Source organism: Montipora foliosa, chromosome 4, assembly GCF_036669935.1.
Source record: "Montipora foliosa isolate CH-2021 chromosome 4, ASM3666993v2, whole genome shotgun sequence".
NCBI classification, from domain to species: Eukaryota; Metazoa; Cnidaria; class Anthozoa; order Scleractinia; family Acroporidae; genus Montipora; species Montipora foliosa.
The window spans coordinates 46035081-46047580 of NC_090872.1; the positions used below are offsets into that span (position 1 = coordinate 46035081).

The 12500-nt window shown below is 38.6% G+C and overlaps 1 protein-coding gene and 1 long non-coding RNA gene across 4 annotated transcripts in view; one reads left to right on the forward strand and one right to left on the reverse strand.

Moving 5' to 3' along the window:
- LOC137999291 (uncharacterized) overlaps positions 1 to 1311 on the forward strand; it is a 49857-nt gene extending 48546 nt beyond the window's left edge. The window contains exons 4-6 of one of the 3 annotated variants that reach the window (XR_011122948.1): positions 46 to 135; positions 594 to 693; positions 809 to 1311. This is a non-coding gene — a long non-coding RNA (uncharacterized lncRNA). The remainder of the gene's footprint in view (positions 1 to 45; positions 136 to 593; positions 694 to 808) is intronic. The other 2 variants (XR_011122946.1, XR_011122947.1) reach the window with 2 other exon arrangements.
- A 1805-nt stretch (positions 1312 to 3116) lies between these two features.
- On the reverse strand, positions 3117 to 3983 carry LOC138001444 (uncharacterized). The gene has a single exon (XM_068848069.1). The coding sequence runs from the start codon at positions 3981 to 3983 to the stop codon at positions 3117 to 3119; it is 867 nt and encodes a 288-aa protein (XP_068704170.1).
- Between the last annotated feature and the right edge of the window lie 8517 nt (positions 3984 to 12500).

Consider the following 12500-nt stretch of genomic DNA (forward strand, 5'->3'; position numbering starts at 1 on the left):
TCTGAGATACTTGAACAGGCACTTGATCCTTCTGTTTGCACTCAGTTTCAGGAAGCTTTCCCTGAGGAATACCAAGAGCCCCAAAAAGCTTCAAAACAACAGAACTGCTAACATTGAAGTGAGCAACGGCATTGTGTAAGCCTATTTCAAGACTATCTCGCCCAACGCTCTTTAGGGGTGCAATGTCATACCATACCATTAAAAGCCTTGTGCTGGTTTTGAGCTTTTACCATGCAAACACGTTTCCAGCAACCTGCTGTCACTTACTCTTACGTACTCTTCCAAGGGAAGTCCAGGGCCCTGTTTATAGCAACTTGTTCTGTTGGCCTTATTTTCATGTGGTGTGGTCTGCTTACCGCCTCTTATATTCTTTACTGTTCTTGTTTAAATGTTCAAGGGTTTTGATATCAAGCACCTTTCCTGTATCAATAGAGATTACGGGTACACATCCATTTCTTGATGGAAACCATTGTTTCTTCCATGTGCCACCCAAAGGAACACCACAGTTTACAGGTTAATTTACCCCCCACTTTAAGAATTCTTATTTCCTCAGCTGCTGTCATATTTTCCCTTATTTTTATAATTGTTTGCAGCTGGTGGTGGGGGCTACACAAAGGATAAACCCAAGGTAGATGCTCTTGCGTTAAATTTGTATTTCTTTGACACAGTCAGTGAGGAACTCTCTTTACCTGGGTAAGAGCTCTTTTGGATATCGTGCCTGTGGATGATAGTGAGAGTAATAGTAGCTTTGAAAGCAGTGATGGCAATCTTGATTTGCTTGTGTTAGATGCATTTGGTTGTTTTGCAGAGCCACACAGGCTTGGCCCAGGTCTAAACCTTGAGGATGCTGGTGAAATGGAATGCAAGCAGATGTTTATGTAGTGTTATTTTTGCGGTGGATGGTTTTGCCCTCATTACTTTCAACAAAAGAGGTCTTTTTATCCTTCCATAGGTAACTCTAGTAGCCACTGCCACTAGGGTGCCCCTAATCCCAGACACTGAATATGTATTAATTTACAATATTTTCCGTTAAACAATTAACCTTTTTCTCTTCTCGTATATTTTTTGGCCAGGAGATGAACGTTTTCTCTTCCATTTGTATTTCGTTAAATTAAATTTAACACAGATCTTGAAACTGATGTTTTCACCAGGGTTACTACAAGGTTCTAAATGATAACAATAATAAGTTGATAAAATATTGAACAAAGGTACTTCTACATTTTTCATCACCACCACCACCATCATGTTCTCAGTCGTGTTCTCAGTATGATTTGGAAATCAGCTCAAGCGATTTAAGTCCATCACCAAAGTGTATGATTTTTAATAAACATAATTGCATTGTTTTATTGTCTGTTCTGTGATGTAATTTTCAACCACTGTGAAATTCAAATGTCTTTTCAGGTTTCAAAAACAGGATATTTCTATCCTGCCTGGTGCGTTGGAAATACCACCATTTACACCACCTAAGGGTTTTTGTATCCAGAGGTGAAAGCTCTAATGATCTTGTTTCACAGGCATAGTTATCCCAATCGATGGTGTGATCTTGTACAGTCGACTCCCAATAACTTGAACCTTTAAGGGAAGAAGGCACGAGTTATTGGGAGTTGGGGAGTTAAGCAACAACTCTATGAAAACACACACTGTTGTTACCGGTAGATGTGCCCTGTGAAACCTGAGCTGGACTGACACGTTTTGTGTAATGCAAAAAAGGACAAAGATTACATGGCTGCTTCAAAAAAATGACGTGTTTTGGACTACAGTACAGTGTTTGCTTTGATTTATCACATATTGCAAGATACTGTTCGAGTTATCAAAGTTAAAATATGCAGAGAATGATCTGAAGGGAAACGAAAATTGCTTTGATTTATTGAGGGTAAAATTGCAGTAAATGTGACCTCTCACAGGAAAATCCCAACACTTTTCCAACGCTTTTCCAATGGGTTGCCAACGGGTCTCCAACGGGTCACCAACAGCTTTTCCAACACTTCCAACGCTGCCACCAACGCTTTCTTCAACACAATCCAACGTCGTCATAAAATTCAGTACGGGTTGTCAATTTTTCCAACACCTATGCTTTCCAACGACTTTTTAGTGCTTTCAACGCGGAATACATTCAAGATTTTTCTATATCAAACAAAGCACGAGTTTACACTGCGATCTCGACAATGTTAACTTACCAAGGTTCGAATCAGCGTTCACTTTATTTTTTTATTGTAATTGTTTCACGGAAAATAGGTTTTCTTTCCTTTATTCGCCCATTAAAATGTCTGTGTGAACATTAGATTGTTTTAGATTACGACTCCAACATAAACTATTCATTCACTTTCACAATTATTAATCCTTTACACATTGTTGTTAGTAACACGCGCAACACGTAACATATCCATCTTGTGAGTTTTTCAACGATAGCAGCTTGATAAAAGTTATGTTAAAGGTACTCAGACTACAAATACTAACGAATTCTGTCAGTGACAGTGTTCTCTTAATAATAATTATTGCGAGTGAAATTTACATATGGTATGCCCTTTGTGCACGCGGAGAAATGTTACGAAACAAATTCATTGCTTGGTCTTTTTCGGTGTCCCGTTAAGATATATTTATTTGCTAAAATTCTTAATGAGATAACATAAAAATTTCCCTTTTGAACACTTGTGTTCTACGGTTGCATGAAACCTCACAACGTTACGTTTAATGGCGGCACCCGCTTCCGCGGCGACAAGAGTCAATGCTCAACTTATGTCATGTTGCATCACTTTATGTCACGCGTGACCAGTACTTCAAAAAAAGAACACAAAAATTTGTTATGTGCAAAATGGATTACGCTTTATTCTTGGTACTTTTTACAAACTGAGCCTTACATTTCCATAAGTATAAATGACACAAGCAACACTAGAAGCACAAGAAATAAGTACACGTTTAAAGATGGACAAACAGGAAAAAATCAAGTACCAAAACATTGTCAAGCGAAGGTAAGCCGGGTTTCTAATGTCATTCTTGGAGCCATTAACTCACTTGATTTTACCATACGAACCTACACTTAGTGTTAAAATAAGAGCTTAGTTCTCTCGACCCCTCTCGAGCAGCACATTCAAATCTTTTTGTCCGGCACTTAGCATTCATCTTGAATTTAATAAGTGTGCTTTATTGACACCGTTAGCGCTTAAAGCCTCTATCATGTCTGCAAACTCGTACAAAGAGGACACAAAATTAACTTTGTAAGCTTTTTTAATCATTCCAAAGCAGCGATCCGGACCAAACTTTGTATGACCCGCAATAAGGAAGGAATAGTTGATTGATACGTGCAGCTGCAAAATTGTCCTCCACGCTAAGTACCAGATTAAGTAATTGCTTTTGTTCTGTTCCGAACAATTGTCTGCATGGAGGTGAACATGCGTTTCGCCAAGTCCGTGGTTTTGGAAAAAGTGATGAACATAACTGATCGTTGTGTTCGCTCCTTTACCAACGTCACTTGCCTCGTCAATAAGATAATTAACTTGTCTTGGAACCGCCTCGCACATGACACCAAAAATTCCGCATTTGCGAGGGGTCTTGAAAGAAATCAGCCCTGGCTGCATTGGATTGCTAAGAATATGAATCTGTTGAACAAAGTCAAACGAATAATGCATGGTCATGTCAACAGAACAGGCCTCGCGTGGTATGTCTAAATCTATTTCATTTTCAAGCGTCTTGAAACTGGCTCCATCTTTGAGGCAGACCTTCCTGTAAAACTCTCTTTCCATTTGAACACAGTTCAGATGTTGTTGCTCAGCCTGGACGCATGCAGACTTTTCCCTGTCTGGTAGGTTGGCCGATCTCACTAATTTGGAAGTGTTTTGTTGACATGTTAAGCAAAGGTCAGACATAGGTTTTGCCACAACAACGTTTGGATGAAACTGCTCCCACAGATCAATAAACTTTGTGTAGCAGACTGCATCCCTTCCACTCTCTTCACATGTTTTCTTGAATTGGCGCCAAACAGACATTTTGCTTTTGCTGGACGACAAACGCTTGATGTCTTCATTTTTAAAACGCGGAATCCTGCCTGGGAGAAGAACTGCAATTTCTTTGACGTAATTTGTCAAAAAGTTTTTCACCTCTTCATTGACCGTTTGTGATGTGGTGTTGGGTGGAAGTCATCTGTGATTTCCATGAACTCTAAGCGATATTCCATTGTCTTCATAGTGGTCTTTTAGCCGGCGAAATTGAGAATAGCTGATTCCATACAACCCAAGAAACATTTCTTTGCAAATTGATCTGGCCTGAAAAGTAAAAGCACTGCGATGACTTCCCTTTCGTTTTTCTCCTGAAACTTCCACGTAAGTAAATGCTTGGATGTTGGCCAGAATGACCAAGTCAAGTTCGCCATGTAATAGTTCCATGCAATTGAGCAAATTCTCAATAAGTGCCTCGGAAAATTGCAGAGAACAGGGACTTCCTTTTTTGCCATGAGAGCAAAGTTTTTCACTTTCAACTCCATCTTCTCAATTTCACTCGTGAACAGCTCTGCACTATCGCATTCAGCCATGGTTTGTGTGACAGGATAATGAACTGAAACAAGTTGCAGATTTCCACCTGGTTACCTTGACAACACGAGCGCATGCAAATTGTGTGACATCCCTTACTCTTCTACTTTGCTAACGGTACTATTTACACTTTCAAAGCAAATAAATACAAAAACGTAATGTAGTGAGGATCATGCAGATTTCTATGCAGTGGTTTATGAGGTAAACAACGCTTTTTGAGTCTACCTTTTGAGGTTTTGTTCCGCAGACTTGACGCTTGTCTAAATTTCTGAATAATAATAAATTATACCGTTCGTGCTTTGGTTACTGCAAATTTGACTTAGATCGAACAGAAGAAAGGTGATATTGATGACTTCGTTTCAGTTAACATAATAATTATTTTTATGATTTGGGATGGAAGGAGCAAAGAAATCCACTAATTCGTCTCTGCGAAGTAGCAAATAAATGTGGTGTTCCATCGCTGCAAAGAGATCGATGACACCACTGGAAAATGACATGTCACATTATGATTATTATTTTGTTTCGTCGAACATAACTCTATCGATCAACAAAGAGTGACTTAGACAGTATTAAATTGCAGCTACAATTGTAAAGACAAACATTTAGTTACTTGTTTGATGTTTTCCTATGACAAACGTATGAATGATTGTTTACTCTCAACACCTAGAACGGCCTGCGTGAACTTTCCCAACAGGTTTTTCAACGGCTCGGCACATTATTTCTACGGCTTTTCTCAACACCTCCAACGGGTTTTCCAACACCTCCAATGCTTTTTGCAACACTTCCAACGGGGACCCAACGGGTATCCAACGCTTTGCCAGCGCTTTAAGCCGTTCAACGGAAAAGCATTAATGTACGTTTTCCCATGAGAGGTCACAAATGTGCGATGGAAAGCCGGGGGAAATTGATTTTGGTTCGAGTTAGTGCAAGGTTACAGTTATCAGGAGTCAACTGTACCTATCTTTGGCAGAGCTGAACCTGAGCTGAGCATGATTTTGACATGGTAATGAAAATTGCACAAATGGAGGGAGTGAAGTCGATAATTTTTACATGATTTGTAACATGTCTTTGATTTCTAAGATGGTTGAAGCCATGCTAATAAAATTTGGTCTTAAACAATTTTGTAAGTTGATCTGTGCACATCGTTCAATCAGTTCAATCAATCTGACTTCCTAGATCTCGTATGGCTTGACCCCACATTGTTGGCTAATGCAGTACACAGGAAGGGTGCTCCACTTAATCAGTATTGGGGCTTTACTGATGGCAAAGCCCGCCCTATTTCCAGAAAAGTTAAAAACGAAGGAATTATATTCAGTGGGCGCAACAGAGTGCATTGTATTTCATTTCGAAGTATGTCTGGTATTTGTTGTCCATTGGTAAATTTGCGCCATGCATTTGAGGGACAATCAATTTTTCTTCACCTGTAGTTCTATGTATTAACCCTTTCACCATCTCATTTTAGCAAAAAAAAATGTCCTCAAAGAGCTAAATTCTAGCAAGAATTATAAAAAATGAAGAGGATTGTTTCACTTGCAATTTTCACTAAGAAGGAATGAAAATTATATAAAGTAATCCCCTATGATTTTGAAAGAGGAAGAAATTTCCTTTCTAAAAGTGAAAAATGTCAAGCTCTAACTCCTATTTTGATTAAGGTCTTGAAAATCGTCAATGTAAGAAAATCTGGTTAACCCATAATTTAAAGCTGTAACCAAACAACCTTGTTTTCTTCACTGAATGTTATGGGTCTCGAATGGTTGATTTTAGCATACTTTTTTTAAGATAACACATTTCAAATACTGAGCTTAAACAACTTAAGACTTTGCCAACACATTTTCTTGTGTTAGGCCTTTAAAGGATTTATTCCAGTAAATGCAGTCAAAAGCACGCCGATAGTGCCAGACTATAAAAGGCAAAACTGGTCAGGGCTGTCGTTAAAGGGCCAGGGGACAGGGATTTCCCCCTTGTATTTTGAGGTATATCCCCGGCTACCTTGATATAAAACCAGCATGTTGGCCTCACTACAGCAACTCAAATCCCGGCTATTTTTTTGGATTTCCTCTCCTACATCAAGAATTAGTGACAGCCCTGCTAGTTCACAGCACTCACTAAAGTTTCTCAAAAGATACAAATTGTCCAAGGAAGCTTTTTCAACAGATTCTGCAGGTGCCTGTACTATTAGTTACTGTATCTGATCTTTAACTGGACAAGCTGCCACCCACTTGTATTCAGTTTGAGTGTGCCATGCTTGAAAGCAGTTGTTGTCTCTTGAAATGCATAAATTAACAATACAAACTTCACATTTGAATGTTGTTTTTGTCAATTTAAGGGGTACTTATGCCATTGGGACATCTGTGGAATTTGCCATGAATCGGTGACATTTTTCCCTACAGGCTTGGCAGGTGTGGTCGCTTCCACGCCTTTGACTGGAAAGTGTTCACCAACATTTTCTAGGCAAAATGGTGTTTCCTTCCTCTTTCTCCCTTTTCTTGCTTTTTCTGTCCTCCAGTTTTCGACCAATTCCTCAATCAGATCCTCTCTAAAAGCTGTGAAATATCTCTTTCTCCGATGTTCGGGAAGATGCTCTTTGAAGTGACCCTCTAGATGCATGTACCAGTGAAGTTGTTTTCTGCTCTTGCGAACTGTATTAGTGTCCACTGCTCCCATAGTGGCATTGTAATCTACTAAAATCTTGTGTGACTGCACCTCTTTCTCAGAATATTGTCCACTATGCTACTCCTTTTGTTCGCACTGAGCGGTTGCAACTTCATCTGGATGATGTGCTATGGATAGAAAGGGGACTGGCTTACTGTCTTCCCAAGCAAAAGCTACAACCCCCTCATAGACTCTGAATAAAGATGCACCTCGATTTTGTGCTGGTACCCGGAATGCCTTCAACTCGGCCAGGTACCCTCTGCAGTTGCTTTAGTTGTACCACATAAGTAAATCCCTCTTGACCTCAGGAAAATGCACAGTGCAAGACTGCTATACCAGTTGTCAACAAGTAAACAATGTCCTTTGTGATGAAAGTCATTTGTTAATCTTGCAACAACTCCCCCATTTCCTATGGCTGAAGTATCCTCATTGTCCCTTGCCTTTCCTAAGTAAACTTCAAATCTTAAAACATATGTTGTTTCAGAATCGAACAAAGGAAATAACTTGATACCCCAGCGCACTGGCTTCCGCAATATCTGCTGTTTGATTGAAAGTTTACCCTTATGGAGAATCATAGTTTCATCAACAGTGATATTTTGCCACAATTAAAATTGTCTTTAAATGCAGCATGCAAGTGCTATAGGAAGGGCTTCACTTTGGCAAGTTTGTTACGATTATGTTCATCGTCATTCAAAGAACAGGTATCACAAAAGATAATGTACATGTTCAGATGTGAAATCTTTTTTGTGAGAATACCTTCTGAAATCCAGGTGTAAGGACAAGCCATTTTTACCTGTCTTGATGAAAGTAATGTTTGTAAGGGGGAAGGTCAATGTTTTGATTCACAGTTACAAGGATTCCAAAGTAGGCTTTTAATTTTGCAATATCTGTAATGGGTTAAAATGGTGCTTTGTTCTTGTCTGGTTCCGAAGCCTTCTTTACTTGAGACCTTTCGTATGTCCAGGGAGCAATTTTTTCTCAACGTTCCTTGCTGATAAAGACCTGGAAAATATCCACAGGTTGCTTCTCGAGGTAATTCATTTATTGTTAGACCCAACACTGTCGTAACAAAATACCTTGCGAGGATTCTCGTAGTAAAATCTTCAAGGCTTTGTTCGATCATCGTCAGTTTCCCAGTTAAGGTTACTTCCCATCTTCAGAGGCCGAAAAAATCTTTTTTTTTTTATTTGACAAAAGTTAGGTCAGTCATTGTATCTAGCGTTTAAAAAAGGAAAATGTTAAAAATTTCAAAAAGCGGCCGAGTTATTTAGAAAAAACGTATTTTCAAACAAAGTTAATAAACTATGAAGGTGTCATAATCTTGTCAACAGGCGAGACCTCTTGGGGAAATTTTCACGGCAAAAGCTCACGCTCGTATTCATGTTATTCGCATATTTTTATTTACATCACGTACTTGACAAAATTCCCACGTGGAAGCTCTAATAACTCGTATGGAAAAATCAAAAGCAGAAAAAAGTCCTTGGGTAAAGAAAGAAAAAAAAAACCGGCCCAAAGAAGAAAGAAATATCTCCATTTTGCCAAAGAAAGAAAAAGAACCTCGCCGAAAGCGACAAAGGCTCTTGGTTTGGCCAAAAACCTTCGACAATCTCGGCATCTCCTGAAGACCCGGAGCCGGCGAAAATCCTTGGAGCAAGCACCTTAAAAATCAAAGTCAACGCCGGTGCAGTTTGTGGACAAGATTCTTCGTCGGAATCTGGTGGAAGCGATGAAGAAAAAGAAAAATGCGATACCAACGGCCCTACTGGAGCACTTGAGCTGACTGTCGATTCGTTACTAGTCGCCTCTTGTTTTTCAGCGGCACGTTTTCCGCCTTTGACCTTTTTGGCATGGGTTTTGCCTTTGCCTTTAGTGTCTTTGCCCATTGTAATTGTGTCGACGTCCTGAATTCCACTCGACTGAGCGATATAAAAAACGTGTGGCAATGCGATGCTTTTCCCGGGAAATCTTCATTTATTGTCACAGGCGGTAGGAGGTCCTGTCGTTCCATTGGTTTGCTGTTTGATCAGGCGAGATAATCTCCAGGCGTGGCGCGAGTTGCTTACGAACCTTTACAAGCGAAAATCTCGCATATGATTTTGAGAGGAATACATCCACTTTGACCGAATTTATAGGGTATGCAGATTTGGTGGATTGTCGTGAAATTTCGCCAGAACATTCCATATATAATGACAAACAAAAGTGTGTCGGGAAATTTTGATGTTTAACACATTTTTTGCATGGCGTCCATTTACGCAACACGTCTCACACATTTTTAGCTACTCCAACTTTAGATGTGGATATCTAGACAACCAATCAGAATATCGAAAAAGCCCGACACACTTTTGTTCATTGATGCCTTGTGAATAAGACTGTGCAGCCATTTTGCTTGTACTTTGGAATCCGATAGCCGATAAATTCAATAGAAGAACCCTCGGTCGTTTCACGCCTTACCGGCCTGTGACACTTTCTGAAAGAAAACTTCGGTAAAATTGTATTTTTTTCGTCAAGTACATTTATTAAGCTTTCTAATGATATATAGTTTGTTGGGGTTTTATTTAAACTGGCGCGCGTACAATGTTTTTGGCGAAGGGCACCTGCGAAGGTGGGAAGTAACCTTAATGTCATCTGGCAGGGTAAAATTGAAACCAGCAAAATCATATTCATCTTCACTTTTGCCAAAAATATCGGCAAGAGTGTCATCAGAAAAATCTTCCTCCTCAGAGCTTGACATGCGACGCGCAGGACTTCAAAAATGGCATGAAATAAAAGATGAAAATCTTTGGTGCGCGTTTACACATTAAATGAAGCAATGCCCCAGCTTGTGTACTCTACACAGGAAAAAAAACCATTTCCCATTTTGGGAACTTTACAGGGTATTTGGAGAATTCCCAAGAAAATCCCAAATTTGTGAAAGTGAGACAATTCCCAGACTTGCAACTTGGGAATTTACTATTTCCAATGTGGGAATTTATTATTCCCAATATTGGAAAATGTTCCAATATTGGGAATTCAACTGTTTGAGACTTGCCTTGAAAATCTGGGAATTGCCCAGTCTATACTTGGGATTTTGACAACTTAAATTTTGTGGTATATGGTTCTTAGAGTTTAAGTTAAAAGTTCTTGGTCAGTGACAATATATTTGTGATGATGAATACAAGACTTGCTGGAATACAAACTGTCTTTAATATATCAATCACGTAACATATACATTGATGTGTTATTATACAACTGTACATGCATGCCAGCTTTATATACATATACATTGGTATGTTAATTTATACATGCCAGCTTTAACCTTTTACACTTTTGTTAACCAGTCAATGCAAGATGCCAAAATAATTTATCATAATAACCTTTGTACGTTACGTAGCAACAATATAATGCACTCAAATAAGTTTAACTATAAACTACACTTACAAATTATCTCAGATTGAGTAGCTAGGGTGTGTGATGTACCATATATAAGGCCTTACATCCTAAGTTCTCTTTAAATTTGAATAGTAAACTTCAACAAACCAAAACAATTTAATAACTGTGTTTCAGTCACCAGGAGTGTTTTTGCTAAACTATAACCAGAACATTTTTCTTAGAGGAACTGTCTTAGCATCTACCATTCTTAACACCTTGAAATTAACGAATCAAACAATCTTCCTACACAGATTAAGAAGTTTTAGCGGGTGTCTTGTTGTGGATGTGTTTTAGGCATAGTTCCTTCTTCAAAATGTCGCAAAAAAAGGACAGAAGTGATCAGCACTAGTGATGAAGTGCCTGGTTTAAAATCACTTTAAAGAACAAAATAATTGAATGCATGTGAAAGACTTAAGATGCTAAAACTGTAAACCTCAAGGCTGGGCTGGGTTTAAAAGATGAATGCCATCTCATACTATGATAAAAATTCAATCATTGTTAATACACCATACCTTAATTTCTTTGTGAACTGACATGCATCTTTTCTTATAAACTCTGATACTCCCTTTGCATTTCCTAACACAAACTTTGAGCTACTACTAGTCAAAATATCATAATGGGTATCTACAAGGACAAGTTTACCCTTTCCCTCACTTAAAATAACAATTGATTTACCATTTGATGTCAATATTGAACAATGCTTCCCTTCTTTAAATGAAAACAGAAAGAGTTGATAATCAATTGTTGCTAATGGTGAATCACCTGAATCATGAAACCAAACAGGAAGAGGTTCATTAATTGTAGCAACTTTTAACTCTTTCTGAACAAGTGTACAAGCTGTTTCAACATCTAAGTAACAACACGTGAAAGTTGTTGGCTCAAACTATTCTTGTGATATACTAAGTTACCATCAACAATAGCATTTGCTAAAGCATGAACCCAAGAATTTTTCAGAGGATTACTGTTCTGATTAGGAATGGTCAATTCTGATTCACTTAAACAAAACATTCTACCCAAGATAATTGCTATCAGAGTGCATGCATTACTACCGTCTTTTCCTCCTAGATGTCCTTGAGATAATTGAGGTTTGCATCTCCATACTTGTATTGCCTCTGCAAAGAGAGCGGTATGAAATTTGATATTTATTTGGAGAATGCAATGATATGAAAATACGAAACCTCAATTAATTGATAGACTTATTTTCTTTATTCTGTTTATTTGACTCCTCCCAAGCCCTAATTTCATCAAGCAAATTTCGATCACTGGACAACTTACTGTCATCGCCTGTCAGCACCTTCATATCATTCTCTATTTTAACAACCTCTTGTTCTACTAAAGTTGATGCCAGGTTTCTCAAACAATGCACTTTTGATTTCCCTCTAATTCCATGAACCTTGAGATACCTGCATGCAGGTATAATATGGCGATGCAACTGCACATGACTTGATGTTGTCTTTCCAAACACTTTGTTCTGCTGACTGCAGAGGCATACTGGGGCTCACAGCTGTTGATGGGATAATTAACAGTTTTTAGGGATAAAAATGAAGACCAGGCCAAATCAAACAAGTAGTTGAATTAGTCATTTGTACTTTAACACTGGGTATGATTTGATACTGACTACATGATATAAAGTGCACAAAAACACACAAATAACAGGAAGCAACTGAGATCAGTGAAATAATAAATGTTTTTACTTGAGATTTGCTCAAGGCTTCAGGTTGCTCCTTGCACGGACATTTTTTCCTGCATGGGTGTTTGTTTGGGATGCTTTGCCATGAAATGTTACATCAATAACATTTGGGATTGACTTTTCACAGAGAAAATAGAAATAAAAGACTCCATGTCTTAACGTGCATTGACTGCTATTGTTGACTTGGAGTTGCTGTGACCATGATGCAAGTCACCAACTGGTAGTAG

What these genes read in the sequence shown, in the direction of transcription:
- LOC138001444 (XM_068848069.1), bottom strand. Translation starts at nt 3,983, where the DNA reads ATGTCTGTTTGGCGCCAATTCAAGAAAACATGTGAAGAGAGTGGAAGG.